The sequence below is a fragment of the Mandrillus leucophaeus genome, unplaced genomic scaffold (assembly GCF_000951045.1).
Source record: "Mandrillus leucophaeus isolate KB7577 unplaced genomic scaffold, Mleu.le_1.0 Scaffold316, whole genome shotgun sequence".
NCBI classification, from domain to species: Eukaryota; Metazoa; Chordata; class Mammalia; order Primates; family Cercopithecidae; genus Mandrillus; species Mandrillus leucophaeus.
Window position 1 is genome coordinate 2,038,361 of NW_012103321.1, and position 18,305 is coordinate 2,056,665.

The following is an 18,305-nucleotide window of genomic DNA, read 5'->3' on the forward strand; positions in this document are numbered from 1 at the left end:
AGTTTAACAACCACTATTTTTGCTTCATTTCATTAGGAAAAGCTAAAATTTTTATTTTTATAAGATTATTTTTAATATTTGGCAGTATGAGAAGTTGAATAAGCAGTTTAATAATGCATGATTAATCACAAAGCATCATATTCAGTTTACAAATTTAAAATTTTTTTTAAAATACTGGTGAGAACTGATTTATATGAAAGCGTCTGTATTGGCCTGCTGGATTTCCTTTAAAATCAGTGACATATACCAACTAACTAACAGAGAATTCAAATTCCTAACCTTGGTTTTGAGCAGTATTCTAACCAATCAAGCTAACAAAGGAAAGCTAAAACAAATCTCAAAAACATAACACAAGAGCACAGTGTAAGTCTTCTCTTAATTTCCAGTCAGATATTTAACAATTATTTGGCAATATACAAATCTCTGCATGCTATTGTAATTCCCAATGTATTAGATATAAGTATTTTTAAGGGTAATACTTTTCAGAAGGAAAAGAAAAACAAAAAAACAAATATATATATATAAAAAAAACAATAGGCAAAATGGTGAGCAATTAGTAAAGCAGGGCATTTCACCATCACGACAGGGCACAGAAAATCACTACAGTAAGAGATGGTAAGTTACACCTAGCATTCACAGGCAGCCCCAGACAGTAGGAAAAAGATCACACCCAGCACAATGAAGCAATAAAAGTGGTATGCAGTGGCCTTCTTTATGTGGTGACTCTCCCACTATTCCACTTTCTAGCTAAATACCTGGCCAATTTAATTCGGCAACCCCATTTTCCCACTTTTATATAGGCTTCCTTAATGACAACTATCCTATCTGCCTACACCTAAACTGCTAGTACTATTAACCGATATTTTAAAAAACCTACTTCTAGATATTACAGCAAGAAAGGAAAATATATAAAGTTTGCTGTCAATGAATAATATAAACAAGCTTGAGAAAGAGCTACTTTCGTTATGTTGATGATAATATCATTATTACATTAATAATGCCAGCATTATACAGGAGAACCAGGGAATACTAAAGTGAGATAGGAATTCAGTATTTTATCTTCAAATTTAGTTCTCTTTTCACTTAATGTGGCTGCACAAATAAATCACAGTTGTTATTTTAATATACTAACAAGTTATTCTTAGTCCTTAATTGATTTAGAAACCTTAAGTAAATTTTTGTTGGCTTAATTTGAGTTGCCATAAATCTACTTGAAAGCAAAATTATTTTCATAAATGCATACAGCTCTCCAATAAAAAATTAGCACAAGGCCGGGCGCGGTGGCTCAAGCCTGTAATCCCAGCACTTTGGGAGGCCGAGACGGGCGGATCACGAGGTCAGGAGATCGAGACCATCCTGGCTAACCCGGTGAAACCCCATCTTTACTAAAAAAAAAAAAAAAACCAGCCGGGCGAGGTGGCGGGCGCCTGTAGTCCCAGCTACTCGGGTGGCTGAGACAGGAGAATGGCGTAAACCTGGGAGGTGGAGCTTGCAGTGAGGTGAGATCCGGCCACTGCACTCCAGTTTGGGCGATAGAGCGAGACTCCGTCTCAAAAAAAAAAAAAAATTAGCACAAAACTAGTGAGGTCAGTAAGGTTTTACTGGCCTTACTTAATTTAAGTAAGTTTAATTTGAAAACTAAACCAAATCATACTTCATATACCTCCTTTGAGCTTGACATTGAGACCCAAATGACTAACACTGTATACCAAAACTTTGTAACTGGCATTTCTTAGCAAAAATTTTAACTTATTAAAAGTATATCACTAAAGAAAATATTACTTCAGCTGGTACTGATCAACACTATTAACAGATAGGATTTTCTTCTATTAATACCATTTGCAAAGCAAAGGTACAAAGTGTTCCTGTGGGTTCGGCATCAAATGCTGACATCCTTTAAATCATATTTTTGGTTTGTTTTTTTTTTTAAAGCATAGAAAAAAAATTTATAAACTTAAGCAATAAAAATTAGCATTTCTTGTTTTCTGTATATAATGCATCAACCTCACATTATTCATTACCTGGAAAATTTTCACATAATACTTCTATTGGTGTAGCCCGTTTTGTATCTCCAATTTTCTGATACCTCTCTTTTAATGTGTCAGCCTAAAACAGAAAAAAAAAAATCTTGAGACTGTGGTAATTTAAAAATTATTTAGCTGGGGTAGCCTGTAATCCCAGAGCTTTGGAAGGCCAAGGCAGAAGGAATGCTTGAGCCCAGGAGTTTGAGACCAGCCTGGGCAACACAGTGAGCCCTGATGCCTACTTACAAAATAAAATGTTAAAATATGAAAATTGTTTACTTGGAAGAGAGGACTTTAATATCTTCATATTTCGTGAAATACAATAAAGAAACACAAAAACAATTACCTTTAAGCCTTGCCAAGGAAGACTGCCTCTCAGAAAGTACATGAACATATGACCTAAAGCTTCTAAATCATCTCTTCTACTTTGTTCTGAAATACAAAAGAAATATAAATTTCACTTTTCTCTAACAGTTAAGGATGGAAGAATGGAGAGTTTGTTCTTTCATTATGTATAAATTAATTTTCAAAAGTTCAACATATAAATACAAAATACAGATATAGTACCTATAAGTGATAAATTATATCTATATAATGTTTTTACATTAAGATTATTGTGCATCTTTAAAATATTCCTTTATAATTTTTAGATGCTGTTAGAGATTTATTTTTCTGCTTAGATATCTATTCATGGAAGTACAGGTCAAGGGGAAAAGAGTTCCATGGTCAATCAGAGTCACTATATACTATAGCTCTGTCTTAAAGATTCAGAAGGTAACATATTAAAACTTCTGAGAAGTCTAGAGTTTAAAATGTTTAACTTTTTCAACCCTGCATTTCCTAAAGTTATATGAGCACAAAACTTCCATGATAAATATTCTCCATTAAATTAAACATGATTATGGGGTATTGTGTTTAATATATTTTAAGAAAAACTTGTGTTTGACACATACCAACCTTAATAACCCCTTCACTATCACCAAAAATACTGCTTAACCAACTGTCATTTTCAAGTTGTTGTAACAAAATGTCATTTAGCACATACGTGAATAAAGGTCACAGACAAAGGCTCAGGGAGATGCTTATAAATATTTGTTGACTGAATGATATTTCAATTTTTCTGTCACTGAAGTTAAATACTTAAGATTTCTCGATATTTTAAAATAATACCAAAATGTTAACTATCAATGAGAAAATACTTTAATAAGAGGATGTTTGTTTATGTGCAAGATGTTGTATCCACATCAACCACCATACTATTTAGGCAGTACTCAGTGCTTTCAGAAAAGCAAACCTTTGAAAGTATGGATCTGAACTAGGATGAAGGGTCAGAAAAGGTTCTGATTTTTACTGTGTAAACATTCTACACTTGTTGATATGGTTTGGCTGTGTTTACACCCAAATCTCATCTTGAATTCCCATGTGTTGTGAGAGGGACGCAGTGGGAGGTAACTGAATCATGGGGTCAGATTTTTCCCATGCTGTTCTCATGACAGTGAATAAGTCTTATGAGACCTGATGGTTTCATAAGGAGTTTCCCTGCACAAGCTCTCTCTTTGCCTGCTGCCAGCCACATGATATGTGACTTGCTCCTCCTTGCCTTCCACCATGACTGTGAGGCCTCCCCAGCCATGTGGAACTGTAAGTCCATTAAACCTCTTTCTTTTGTAAATTGCCCAGTCTCAGCTATATGTTTATCAGCAGCAGCAGCAGCAGCATGAAAACAGATGAATACACTTGTTTTTAATAACACTTGTTATGATTTAAAGATACTATGTTTGCTTTTATTTAATCCATATATATACTTCCACCAGACTGCAAGTTGAAGAAGTATACATCAAAATTGGTAGTCACTAAGGCTACGAGACTGGAAGGCTAGAGAAAAGATTTCAACTTGCCATTTCACAAGCTAAAAATGTGATATAATGGAGAGTTTTTTTTTTATTTCTTGCACTTTTTGTTATAAAATATAAGTATACGTTATTAAAAATAGCAAATTTTCCAAAATAAGTAGTGGCCTTAAAGTCCCTACATCCACTAATGAAAGTGGGGATGAGAATATGAAAAAAAATGTTACAACTTTTATAACAAAAACTTTACTTCATTAGATTCTGGTAGTCTTAAGGGTATAGTTTGATAAGTTTTAACACCACACACACCTGCATAACTACCACCACAATCAAGAGGCATTTCTAATGCTCCAAAAGGTTTCCTAAAGTCTCTTGCCTATTACTCTCCTCCAACTCCCACAATACCATTAGCCTCAGGCAACCACTTATCTGCCTTCATCACTACAGATTAGACAGGTGCACATGAATGGAATCATACAGTATAGATTTGTGTCCAAATTCTTTCACCTACTAAGTTTTCAGGATTTATCCATGTTGTTATGTACAATTATACCTCATTACTTTTTAATGCTGAGTAGTACATTAAAATGTGTTTATTCATCTGTTGACGGACATTTGAGTAGGTTCCAGTTCGGGGCTATTGTGAATAAAGCTGTTATGAACATTCTTCTTGTACTAGTCTATGTTGACATAGGTTTTCATTTATGTTGGGTTAATATCTAGAAAGCGGATTGCAACATGATGTTGTAAGTATAGGTTTAACTTTATAAAAACCTTCTATACCGTTTTCCAAAGGGATTGTGTCATTTCACATTTCTACCAGCAATGTATGAGAGTTTCAGTTGTTTCATAACCTGTCCAACCTTTAGTATGGTCTTCTAAATTTTAGCCATGCTAGTGGCTATGAAGTATAAGCAGTAATAAATCCTTTCAGAAAAGCAAACTTCAAAGTATGGATTAACTGACTGAACTTGCATTTCACTGGTGACTAAAGCTGAACTTTATTTCATGCGTTTGCCCATTTAATAAATTGGGTTGTCTTATTAAACAGTTGTAATAGCTCCTTGTATATTCTGGATACAAGTTATTTTCAGATATGTTTTGCCAATGCCTTTTCCCTTCAAGAAAACAGTTTGCTATTTTTTTTGTTTCCTTAAAAGTAGGTTTAAAAGAAATTTTACATTTTGATGAAGTCCAATTTATCAGGGTTTTTTTCCTCTTATTTTTTATACTTTTTGATGTCCAATCTAGGAAATCTCTACTCACAGGACCACAAAGATCTTCTCTTGTTTTTTCTTCTAGAAATTTTATAGTTATGGTTCCTACATTTTAACCTATTATTCATTTTGAAGTAATTTTTTTTTTTTTGCTTTTCGTGTGGAGTAAGGATTTAGATTTATTTTTTTCAAATTGATATCTAGCTACTCTCGTATAGTTTCTCGGCAAAACTATCCTTTCCCCTCAAGTTGCTTTTGCACCATTCTCAAAATTCAATCAACCATCTATGTATAAGTCTATTTCAGACTCTGTATTCTGACCAACTTATCTTTATCTGCCTTCATATCAATACCACCCCAAATAAACAGAAAGACAAAATAATGACAAATGAGGAAATCAATGACCAGAGAATGACCAATGGACAATCAGTAATGAAAACCGATGAAAACAAAAGCTCAATAAAATCATTAATCTTCTTAGCAGGCTAAAAGAAAGAAACACAAATTACCAATAACAGAAGAAACAGAGGAGGCATCAGAACAGATCCCACAGATATTAAAAGAATGATAAAAGGGTACTACGAAACAATACAATAAGTTAAACAACTTATATGAAATGGACAAATATCTTGAAAGCTACTAATAACTAAAACTGCCTCAAGAAGAAAATGTAAACAGCTCTGCATCAATTAAAGAAATTAAATTTATTATTTAAAAACTTCCCAAAATACAATCCAGATAGCATCGCTACTGAATCCTATTAAACAGTTCAAGAATAATACCAATTCTACACAAACTCGGGATTAGAAGAGTTCCCAACTCACTGCATTACCCTGTTACCAACAACAGACAAAGACATTACAATTAAAGGAAACTACAAGAAATATTCCTCATAAACACAGACACGAAATCCTTAAAAAGATAATACCTCATAACTAAGTAAGGCTCATCCTAGGAATGTAGGTTTGGTTTAACTTTTAAAAATCAATCAATATAATTCACCAAATTAATAGAATAAAATATAAATCATGTCATCATCTCAGATACAGAAAAAGCACTTGACAAAATTCAACATATATTAATGATTTTTAAAAACTCTCAGCAAACTAGGAACTACAGGGCAACTTCATCCTGACAACAACTATGAAAAATGTCAACTAACATAATTCTTAAATGATAAAAGTCACTCCTAAGATCGGGAACGAACAAAGATATCCACTCTTACCCTTTCTATTCAGTATTGTACTGGAAGTTCTTGCCAGTACAAAGAAGCAAAGAAAACAAAATTAACAGATATTCAGATTGGAAATGAAGAAATAAAACTATTGCTCTCTGCAGACAACGGGATTGTATATGTAGAAAAACCTAAATAATCTACAAAAGGTCTATTACAACTAGTAGGTGAGTTTTAGCAAGGTTACAGGATATAAGGTTAATATATAAAAATCAACTGGGGCCAGGCTCGGTGGCTCACACCTGTAATTTCAGCACTTTGGGGAGGTCGAGGCAGGAGGATAGCCTGAGACCAGGAGTTCAACACTAGCTTGAGCAACACAGAGAAACCCCAACTTTACGAAAAAAAATTTTTTTTTAATTAGCTGGTGACTGGGTGTGTTGGCATGCACCTATAGTCCCAGCTACTAGGCAGGCTGAGGTGGGAGGATTTCTTGAGCCTAGGAGGATGAGGCTGCAGGGAGCCATGGTTGCACCATTGCATTCCAGCCTGGGCAACAGAGCAAGACCCTGTCTCTACAAAACAAAAATAAAAATCAACTGGATTTCTATACTCACAACGAGTAAGTGAAAATTGAATTTTAAAACCAATACCTTTACAACAGCATCAAAAAACACGAAATATGTAGGGATACATTTATCAATGTATATGCAAGACATATATTATATGCATATAATATATATACTATATATGCATATAGTTTAAAGAACTTAAAATACAGTACAGTAGGGATACATTTATCAGTGTATATGCAAGACATATATTATATGCATATAGTTTAAGAAACTTAAAATACAGTACAAGTAAAAGTATGCTGAGCCCTACAGTAAGACTTTGTTAAGGAGAGAAACTCAATATAAAAGGCAAGTCCTCTTTGAATTCTATCCAAGAGGAGCTTTAGTCACATAGTGCTAATAAGCCATGGTCATAAGGTGATCTCGTCTACATGGTTCTATCAGAGAACAGTATTAGTCTCATAACCCACAAAGCATTTCAAAATTCAAGCCATAAATATTAGCTAGTAAAATAAATCTACTACTGAAAGTCTGAAATGCTCTTTACCCTCATAATTCCTCTCTTTGTGTTCTTTCACCAAATGACATATCTGGAAATAAATATTACCATGTAGTAAGTTATAGAAATCACAGGAAGGCTTTCTTTTTGAAACACAGTAACTCAGGAACACCCCCTAGGGTCTTTAGTAGTTCTTTTACATGAAAAAAATCTCCCAACAGTAATCTGGCCCTTATTAAACCCTGTTCATATTTTTTAAAGCACTTAACTACAAAAGCCTGTTTGAAAACGAATGTTTTTCCACAAGGCCAAGAATCATTATAAGAACTCTTGCCATGAGCACCTAAGGAAACCAGAAAGTCATTATTTTTCTTTACAATAGGTTTCATTAAAGATTCTTTTAAAAAGGTCTTGAAACCAATTTAAAAAGGTACACAGTCAATTAAAATTTTCCTCTTCAGGAATATATGTACCATACAAAATAATCAACACGTATTAAGAGTCCGTGTCCATGCTTTATATACACTATCTTTCAAAATTACAGCTACACTGAAAACAGTTATTTGTAATCCCAAATAAGGAAAGTAAAGCTCAGAAAGATTAAGTGACTACTTCAAAACTAGGTACCTAATAAGTGAAGGGCAAGATTTCAGCCCAGTTGTCTACATTTCTTTAATTTTGGAAAGCATTTCATCACTTAATCAAATGTTGACTGAAAACCTTCTGCAATGTTTTTCTATTTAAAAATTCTACCCTTAATATCTCAACATTATTTATTTTTCTTTTTTTAAATCTGATTTCATTACTCACTTGCCTAGCACAGTTTCCATTTCAATTGAAATTTCAATTCAATTTTCAACAGAAAAATATTCCCTATTTCGTTAACTCAAATTTATCGACGCTTCACATAGAAACAGGAAATTTTCTATGACACATGCATATATTTGCAAAAATAAACTTACTACTGCATTTTCTAACATAATGAAAAACAATAAGGCCAAAAGACATGTTGGCTAAGCTAAGTAGGGACATGAGAAGACAAAAAAGACAGCTCAAACAACAAAAATTCTCCCTGAAGAAAGTTTAAATCATTTCTTATAAGTAAAAAAAAAAAGATACACATTATCTACTACAAGGAAGTAAAAGGTTCACTTCATATTTCCTTCTTAAATATTAAAAGTTACTTTAGTTGGCACTACCCTAAAAAAAAAAAACAAAAACACATCTTCCTCAAGATTCATTGAGCTCTGTTTTCAAAATTATATAACAAGGATTTTGAAAAAAAAAAAAAAAAAAAAAAGAGGGAGAACACAAACCTAAAAAGGAAAAGAACAAAACACAATCATGCAAGACAATACACAGCAACAGTTCACTAAACACCGAATCTAGTAATATAAACAAAACTTAGAAATAAAAGTTTTCTGTGCAACTGAACCCAGTACATGCATTCACTTAATTCCTAAAGTTCTGAAATCTAGTTCTCTTAATTTAGACATAATTCTAATAAGTTTGGTGACAAGGTCAAAAGAAGTAAACCAAAGGTAGAGAAAAGCAAAGTATTGCCAGCAGTAGCTATACTACATACAATATCAAAAATTAAGGGAAAACACAGGTGAAAGTCAAAAAAAAAAAAAAAAAAAAAACAGAGAGAGAGAATCTATTAAAAAGTATAAATAAGGCCGGACGCGGTGGCTCATGCCTGTAATCCCAGCATTTTGGGAGTCCGAGGCGGGTGGATCACGAGGTCAGGAGATCGAGACCATCCTGGCGAACACGGTGAAACCACTGTCTCCACTAAAAATACAAAAAAATTAGCCAGGTGTGGTGGCGGGCGCCTGTAGTCCCAGCTTCTAGGGAGGCTGAGGCAGGAGAATGGCGTTACCCTGGGAGGTGGCGCAACTTGCAGTGAGCAGAGATGGCGCCACTGCACTCCAGCCTGGGTGACAGAGCAAGACTCCATCTCAAGAAAAAAAAAAAAAAAGTATAAATAAAATTCTCTCCAAATTTATTTAAATACAGATATCCATCCTAACCTTCTCCAACTGATCTTGAGAATATTGCTATATAATAGCAATCATATTAAAAAACTATACCCTGAAACATCAAGAAAATATCAATTATGTTCATTATACTCTAACAAGAAATTATACAATACATTTTAAACTGTTAAAATATAATGACAAAATGTAAATACATGTTTTTAAACTGCAGAAAAGCTGTGTGAGCAGCTTAAAGAACAGGCCTCAGAAATTGAGACAATTAACCCAGAAATTAAATTATATTAATCACACCACAGAATGACAGCACAGAAAGAAGGCATTTTTAGAACACCGTAATTATGTGGTTCCTTCTCTCCTATTCAGAGAACTTACCACTTAGAAGCTTGAAACATCATTCTTCTATGAACACAGGTTTTTACTAACACTTACGAAGCAACTCCCAACTTATCCCTCGAATGCTAGTTTTTTTATTCTTGAATAATAAATAAAAATTTAAAAATAAAAGACTTGATTTTTATCTCAAGACTACTCATCAAAGAGAAATAGACATTATTTACTTAATATCAAATGACTTCAACAAGAGAAGACATAAAAGGGAAAAACAGTCATCCAAAGGAAGATTATGAGGTTCAAGGCAACTGACAAAAGTCTTTAAAAAGATATTAAAAAGTAGACACATGATCAGATGTAACACAAAAATAATTCAATATGACAACACTAGAGGAAGTTTTCATGCAAGGACACCATGGAAATCCACATCTGTAACACAAAGCATTATCAAGACTGCATCTTGGACAGAGACTTAAGCAGATATAAGAAAGGTATAAATGTGAACTGCAATGTCTGCCTTCTGAACATAAAACACCTAGTTAAGATCAACAGATACTACAAGAATAAAATGTTAATTCCTATTATGTGATTTTACACTATTCTTCTATATTATTGTATTAGGAACATCTTTTTCCTTTTTAAGTCTAAGATAGTGTCAGTCTCCAAAAAGGAAAAATACTTACAAACCCATATAATGTTCCTTTGACCAAACTCTCTATTTTGAAAAGTTCATGTGAGCAAGAAGTCCTTGAGTGCCTAAGAATGAATGAATGGATGGAAAGATGGGTGAATGAATAAGGCTTTAAAAGTAATCACCAAGATCCAGGCAAAGCAGGGAGGGCAGAAATAAGATATGCACAAATTAAAATCACATTAAAAAGTCATGTTTTCTCTGCTCCTTTTCCTTCTTTATCTCTTCCTGACTCCTCACAAAACCAAGTACTCCAAACTTAAAACACCACTATGTATTCCATGTCCAAAGGCATCACAATTTACCAAATGTTTTAATTCCTCAGCATCCAAATTCGTATTACCTTAGCTTACTCTTAATTTTTAAATAGGAATTCATGTAATTTTAGACACAAAATTTTTTATCTGTTAATATTACCCACCTACTCCTGAGTTTTACACGAAAACTGAGGGTGTTTATAAATGGGGAAAAGTAAACATTAAACATTCATTGTTTGCTAAATAAATAAATTTTTGTTTTATTCCTGAAAGAGGAGTAAAGAGAGATTATTATAATAGTTAAATCTCATTTCCCAGGTACTGATGACTTTTCCTAACAATGACAAACAAATCACACTCACTTTGCCATTTCTACAAATAGAATGCTGTTACATTTACCATTGTTCAGATAAGGAACATTAGGCCCTAAGGAAGTTGTGACTTCATGTCTCACAATAAAATAGTGGTGAACCTTTGTTAGTTGTTATAGTCTGCTAACAACTCCCGTAAAATGAAAATTTCTCACAGTCACTGCACATGTAAATAAAGTGTGCCTGGTTTTAATAGAAGTCACAATCCCAAAAGTTGTATAGCTACCCAATCATATTTTTAAATCTATCAGGAAAGTCAGCTATTGAAAGCTACTCCCTGAACATATTAACTGAATAAAACTCGTGTTTTTAAATTTTAAATATTTGAAACTTACTTTTCTTAAAAAAAAAAAAACAAAAAAAAAAACAGTAAATTTACATTTCTCAGGCATTTCAGATGTCTGAAAACAAAAAATACCATAAGCCTACAGTCAGGTCAGCTGTCAGGAAAGATGTCACATCCTATTGAGTTATGACTGAGAGACAGAGCAGGGACATGCTCTATAGAGTAGCTAAGGCTGAGGAGAATGGTTAGAGAAAAAGCTAAGATCGGGATCTGAAAGTTGGATTAGACGACTTCCAAGATCCTGTCCAAATCTGTGATAGCATATCTGAAGGTACTTTTGAGCAGCAGTGATGGATATATATTGATTGGTTCACATTTCTGTCTATCTGTTGTGAGATGTTTAACAGTAACTGAAAGCAGAACAATATCTAAAAGCAGATAATTAAGTTTGTACTTTCTCTGATATGAATACTGAATGTGGCAAATATAATCTAGAAGTGACTTTTTAAGAAACAAAAGTAATTCAATAGGAAAGAATATATCATAGAAAGAACCACATCTCCTATCTCACACGATATAAAAAATCAATTCTGATGGATCACAGATATAAAAAGCTAAAACTATAAAGCTTCTAGAAGAAAGCATAAAATGTAATGAAGGTAAAGATTTGTTTACTTTATCACATGAAGGTAAAGATTTGTTAGAATTCAAAAGGCAATAACCATAAACAAAAAAATGGATAAACTAGACTTCATAAATACTTAACAGTTCTGCTCATCAAAAGATACCATTAAGAAAATGAATAGGAGCAAGCCCAGACTGGAAGAAATTATTCACAATGCATATATATGACAAAATAATCATACCCAGAATATATAAAGAACTCTATAAATTAACAATGAAATGACACACACTTCTCAAAAGAAGATATACAAATAGCCAATAAATACATGAAACAGATCTCAGAAACAATAATCACAAGGAATTAAAAGACCACCCCTTGGCCACTAGAATAGCTACAATGAAAAAGACTGACAAACTCTAAACGTTGTCAAGAATATGAAACAAACAAATTCTCATTCATTATTGGTGGAAATAAAAAAAGGTATGAACACTCCCCAGAACAGACAGGCAGTTTCTTATAAAGTTAAATAATACCTGCCATAGGACCAAACTGAAAAATATGCCCACAAAAAGATTTGTAAGAATATTATACAAGTTTTATTTATAAGTCAAAAACTTAACCCAAATATCCATCAACATTCAAATTGATAAGCAGTCTGTGCTATGTTTATGCAATAGAATATTACTTAGCATTAAAAAAGAATAAACTACTGATATTTGCAAAAACATAGATGAATCTTAAAGACATTATACCAACCAAAATAAGTTAGATGATTCTATTTACATGAAGTAATAGAATCAGCAAAACTCAACTGTTGTGATACAAATCAGATTGGTGATTGCTTCTAGAAAAGGAGGGGAATGACTAAGATGGGTAAAATGGAAGTCTATAGGATAATGAAAGTGTTCTAAATCTCGATAGTGCTGTGGATTACATAGTGTGCACATTCATTAATACTCACAAATTTATATAATCAAATGTTGTATACTTTACCCAATGTAAATTTTACTTCAAATAAAAACTCTTCAATAAAATAAGAATTACAAATGCTATTAATTCTATTAGACTTGCTATATAAAGTGGTATCACTTAGCAATCTGAAACTACTTTCTGAGTATCCTCAGCTTTTAAAAACAAGTAAATATATTATGAGTAGTGATAGCCAGATTTCTCACTGTTGGTTAAAAAAAAAGATACAAATATGGAAAAGGGATGGGAATTACAAATATAGAAAAAGGAAATACTATTTTGTACTGACAGACTGAAATTAAAAGTGTATCAGTGTAAACTCAAAATTTTTAACAGATATTAATGTATGTGTGTCACACACACACATATATAGGCATATTTCTATGTGTGTATGTATATACATACACGCACAAACATTTCCTACTTCTGCTGCAGAAAGGGCCTGGCAGTTAACAACATACCACAGTAATGAGCATATCCAGGGGCCAAATCTTGGTTTCTAAATACCATTATCCAATAAAAGGATTCAGAACTTCTTGGAGAAAAGGACTGATTATGGGGCTGCAGAAGAGAAACTGCAAGATGAGTTTATTTATAAGAACTTGCTGTACCAGAAAGAAAGAACTCAAAGATTCATGAGAACATGTCAAAAGGACAGAGAAGCCAGCTTGAAGGGGCAACCAGTGGCCACATCTGGAACCCTTTGGCTATCAAAATAAATAATAATGCATTCAATACATTACATTAAATAACGTAAGAATTAATAAGTTCATATAGACGAAGGTCAATAACTGGGGGACAAGGGAAGGCTTCTGCTTACATTAGAATATCAACTGACAAATAAGGAAATATAAACATTAGAAATAATAGAGTTAGAAAATCATCAATGGATGCTAAATCTAGAGGGTAAAAATCTGATGAGGAACATGTTTACATAATCCCAAAATCTAACTACAAGAAACTTTTCAGTAGAGAAATTTGGCAGATATCACCCAAGCAAGCAATCCCAAACTGAGGCACTAAGAACACATTACTTCTGTGATATTTGTGCTCAAAATGCCTACCCAAATCTAGTCAAAAAGAAATAACAGACCCAAATTGGAGATATCCTATAAAATAGCCTGAGCTCCTAAAAAATATTAAGGTCATGAGCCGTAAAGAACGACTGAGGAACTGTTTCAGATGAAAAGGATTTAAGGGATATGATAAATATGAACCTGGGTGAAGGAGGAATGCTATAAAAAAATCCTGCGAAGTTGATATTGTTTTACTCTTTTTACCATTAAGAAACCCCTTAAAACGGTTAAACTTGTCCGAAGTCACAGTTAGCATACAGGTAAGCCAGCTCTGCCCACCTCTAAGGTCATGTACTTATTAGGCTAGTTGCTATTTCTGTGGCTAGCCATACTGGAGAGCTATAGTCTCAATCCAATATTTCCACATGCATTAAATTCAGTTAAAATTTGGTATTCTCTCATATTTTGTAAGAGAAATAATTAAAAGAATCCCCATAACTGTATCAAAGATGCACACTTCAAGTTATATAAATACAAAAAATACAGTGAATGTAAAGATAGCTGTCACTCATTTACTTTATAGTAACTTACTTTCAAAGCGTTTTATTAAAATATAAGTGAAAGTAAACTCTAGGTAGATCTGATAAGTGAAAATTATAATAAAAGCTATTGTAATCTGCAAAAACTGAACCATAACAAATGAAAACGCACAGTGTTAGCATAGCTGCTGAATTCAAACTTCCATACTTACGAAAGGTACACATACCTTTTCCTAAATGTGTGTTTATGCTCATATATCTAGCTGTTCCTGTAAGGCTCTTGTGTTCTCTGTATGGTATGTGTTTCTTTGTCTCTGGATCAATATATTCCTTTGCCAAACCAAAATCTATAATGTGAATAACTTGCTGGGTTTTGTTTCCTGGTCGTCCTATTAAGAAGTTCTCAGGTTTTACATCTCTGTATATCAAGTTCTTTGAATGGACATATTCCATGCGAGAAATCTTAGTTTAAGAAAAAAAGAAGAGAAGTTTCATTTTGGGCTTTGACTAGCCTAAGCAAGTATGATAAAGGCAAGACAGAATGAAAACATACAAAAGAAATAAATCAGAAATTGTTTCAACCCTTTAAAAGTAAAATGATGTCAGCCCATCGTTCTTCAAATACATATAGCAAATTACAATTTAAAATCTTTGCCTTTACTATTATGGTCACTGCTAAACAAGAGTATTTGAATTTTATGAATTCCTTTCATATCAGTAAGTCTGATTCAATCAACACTTTCAGAGGATGCTACTTCATAAAATCAAAAAGTCATATTGATACAAGACCTTGAACTCAAAAGTATAAGCAGACATATGCAAAACGTTGCAATATAGTCTTCCTTATCAATTCAATAACCAAGCAACTTTTACAAGTATAAAAACAACAGCACTATTCAGTATCTTTTTCTTTTTCATAACATGTTTCCCTTACTTTTTCCTAGGTATTAAACATTTAAAAATGATTAATCTTAAAGTTAGAAACATCTTAAAGCTAGAAAAGTCTGGAATCCAACTCTAATATTAATAATATAGCTCATTTTTATTAATTATTTTACAAATTCTCAATGTTCACTGGACAAACTGTCATAAAACAGAGTATTACAAATAAGAAAATAAAACTGCTTCACTTAGTGATAATCATGGTTAACAATGCAATGTAAACATATGGTTACACAGGTCATTTTCGTTTGCTTAACAAACTTTGCAGCATACAATATACAGTATTCTATGTCTATAGATTCTTAATGATATGAGCATTTTCAAGGTCATGAAATATTCTTTGTTTTGTTTGGGGGAGTTGTTTGGTTTTTTGGTGTTTGGTGTGTGGTGGGCGGGGCGGGGTGGGGGGAGGAGAGGACAGGATCCCACACTCTGCCACCCAGGCTGGAATGCATAGCTCGCTGCAGCTTCAACCTTCAACCTCTGGGTTCAAGCAATCCTCCTGCCTCAACCTCCTCAGCAGCTGGGACTACACAAGCACACCACCACACCCGGCTTTTTTTTTTTTTTTTTTAATTTTTTGTAGAGATGGAGTCACACTAAGTTGCCCAGATTGATCTTGAACTCCTGGGCTCAAGTGATCCTCTAGCCTCAGCCTCCCAAAGCACTGGAATTATAGGCACAAGCCACCACACTTAGCCTATGAAACAATCTTTAATGCGCACTTTTTAATAGCTGCATATTTTCCTCTGGCTATTAATTTATTCAACTACCCCTGTTATTTCTGCACATTTGGGTTGCTTCTCATTTTTTTATTATAAACATCCTTTCATATAAAGCTTTAAGCACCTGTGAAAACATCCACAGGACAAATTTGTAGAAGTAGAATTAATGAGTCAATGAATAAAAACAATTTTAAGACTTCTGCAGCACACTTCTGTTGGCATTTATTTCAAAACTGCCCTAAAAGATTCTCTAATTGTTATCCAATGGATTCCCTGAAGTCTAAGTAGTTTATCAAGACTCTCTAACTCATTAGTTTGCCGCTTGTTTTTCCAGGTCATAAAGTCTATTACCAAAATTAAGAATCCATGTTTCTGGCCGGGCATGGCGGCTCACGCCTATAATCCCAGCACTTTGGAAGGCCAAGGCAGGTGGATTACAAGGTCAGATCGAGATCATCCTGACTAACATGGTGAAACCCCATCTCTACGAAAAATACAAAAAAATTGGCTGGGTGTGGTGGCACGCACCTGTAGTCCCAGCTACTCAGGAGGCTGAGGCGGGAGAATAGCTTGAACCTGGGAGGCCGAGATCTCACCACTGCTCTCCAGCCTGGGCAACAAAGCAAGACTATCTCAAAAAAAAAAAAAAAGAAAAAAAAAGAAAAAAAAATCTATGTTTCTGAGGTTCTCTTTTGAAGTATTCATCTTTTATATGAAGAAATGGCTAGTGACAACTTAATTATCAAACTGAGCATTTTGATCTTAAAGCAATTATTATATTAGTTTTCATACAAATAAAATATACTTGACTCAGTTATTTTAAGTTACATGGATCCCAGAAAGACAGTATGAAAAGCAGAAACATTTGTATTAGGTCAAATGCTCTGTAAGACAATATCACAGAACTTTAAACTTTTAACATGAATTTGTGACCAACAACCATGTAATCGTTCAAACAACTTCAAATACCCTATTTTACTTACCAGTTGTATAGCTATCATGAGAACTGTTTTAAGAGAAAATGTTCTGTCACACAAGTCAAATAAGTCTTCCAAACTAGGTCCCAGTAGTTCCAGCACCATAGCATTGTATTTACCACAAGGGCCGAAATAGTAAACTTGAGGTATACCATCTGGGGGAAAAGAAATACTCATTTAATAATTTCATCATCTTAAATACTAAGGTTTTCCTCTTAAAAACTGGTTTTAAAGTTTAGTTTCAAGAACTAAAGCAGTACTATCACTTTTTCCAAATACATAACTTTTCCTGACCAAACCTCCCCACCTCCCAATACCTTCTCTTTGATGTTCACACTGTAGCCTGGATACACCTCTATTGCAGCTGCGTGACTGAATTACATCATAAACAGTACTTCATTCTTTCTCTCTACCACCTTACTACTGGACAAAAGCTGGGCTTTTTAGCTTTATATTTCCATAGCCTGGAGAAACGCTTAGCACACAGTTAAAAGATTCCAGTTCTATTGAACAAGAGAGTCGCTACTGGCTTTAATAACCCTGTGGTAGGCATACTGCTAAGATCACCACTGTCAAGATTCCCATCCTCTGGTTTATACACCTTGTATAAACGCCTCCCCTTGAAAGTGGGCAGGATTCCTAGGATCTCACTATTGTGACCAGGCTAACTTATATGGCAGATGTAATCAAGGCTCCTATCAGTTGACTGTAAGTTGATCAAAAGGAATAGAATCCTGGTGGACCTGATCTATTTAGGTGAGCCTTTAAAAAGATGGTCTAGAAGTCAGAGATATTGGAAACAGCAGAGAAACTCTCCTGCTGGCCTTAAAGTAGCAAACCACCATGCTGTGGAGCGAGCCACATGCCAGATAGGAATCCTCGAGGAAGTAAGGGCCACAGTTCTATTGCCATGAGGAACTGAATTCTGAAAACAACCAGTGAACTTGGAGGAGAGTACTGAGGCTCATGTAAGATTGTAGTCCAGGCTTACACCTTAATTTCCACATGGTAAGACTCTAAACAGAAGACCCAGCTAAGCCATGCCTGTATTCCTGACCCACAGAAATTGTGAGATAGTAAAGTCTTTCATTTCAAGCCAGTAAGAGCTAGTAATAATTCATTATGAAGCTATATTGAATAATACAAACTCCAAATATGAAGTCTGAATGCCCAGAAGTCATCTGTATTTTATTTTCAGAACTAACAGATTCCCAATAAACTGAAATATAAGTGATCAA

At 33.8% G+C, this 18,305-nt stretch overlaps 1 protein-coding gene across 9 annotated transcripts in view; it reads right to left on the reverse strand.

Moving 5' to 3' along the window:
* Window positions 1-18,305, reverse strand: part of CSNK1G3 (casein kinase 1, gamma 3) — a 101,751-nt gene that overhangs the window by 26,791 nt on the left and 56,655 nt on the right. For all 9 annotated transcript variants that reach the window (XM_011987765.1, XM_011987763.1, XM_011987766.1 and 6 more), the window contains 4 exons: window positions 17,074-17,222; window positions 14,651-14,885; window positions 2,371-2,456; window positions 2,022-2,106 (listed from right to left, as the gene is read on the reverse strand). In XM_011987765.1, the coding sequence (XP_011843155.1) occupies window positions 2,022-2,106; window positions 2,371-2,456; window positions 14,651-14,885; window positions 17,074-17,222 (555 nt within the window). The remainder of the gene's footprint in view (window positions 1-2,021; window positions 2,107-2,370; window positions 2,457-14,650; window positions 14,886-17,073; window positions 17,223-18,305) is intronic.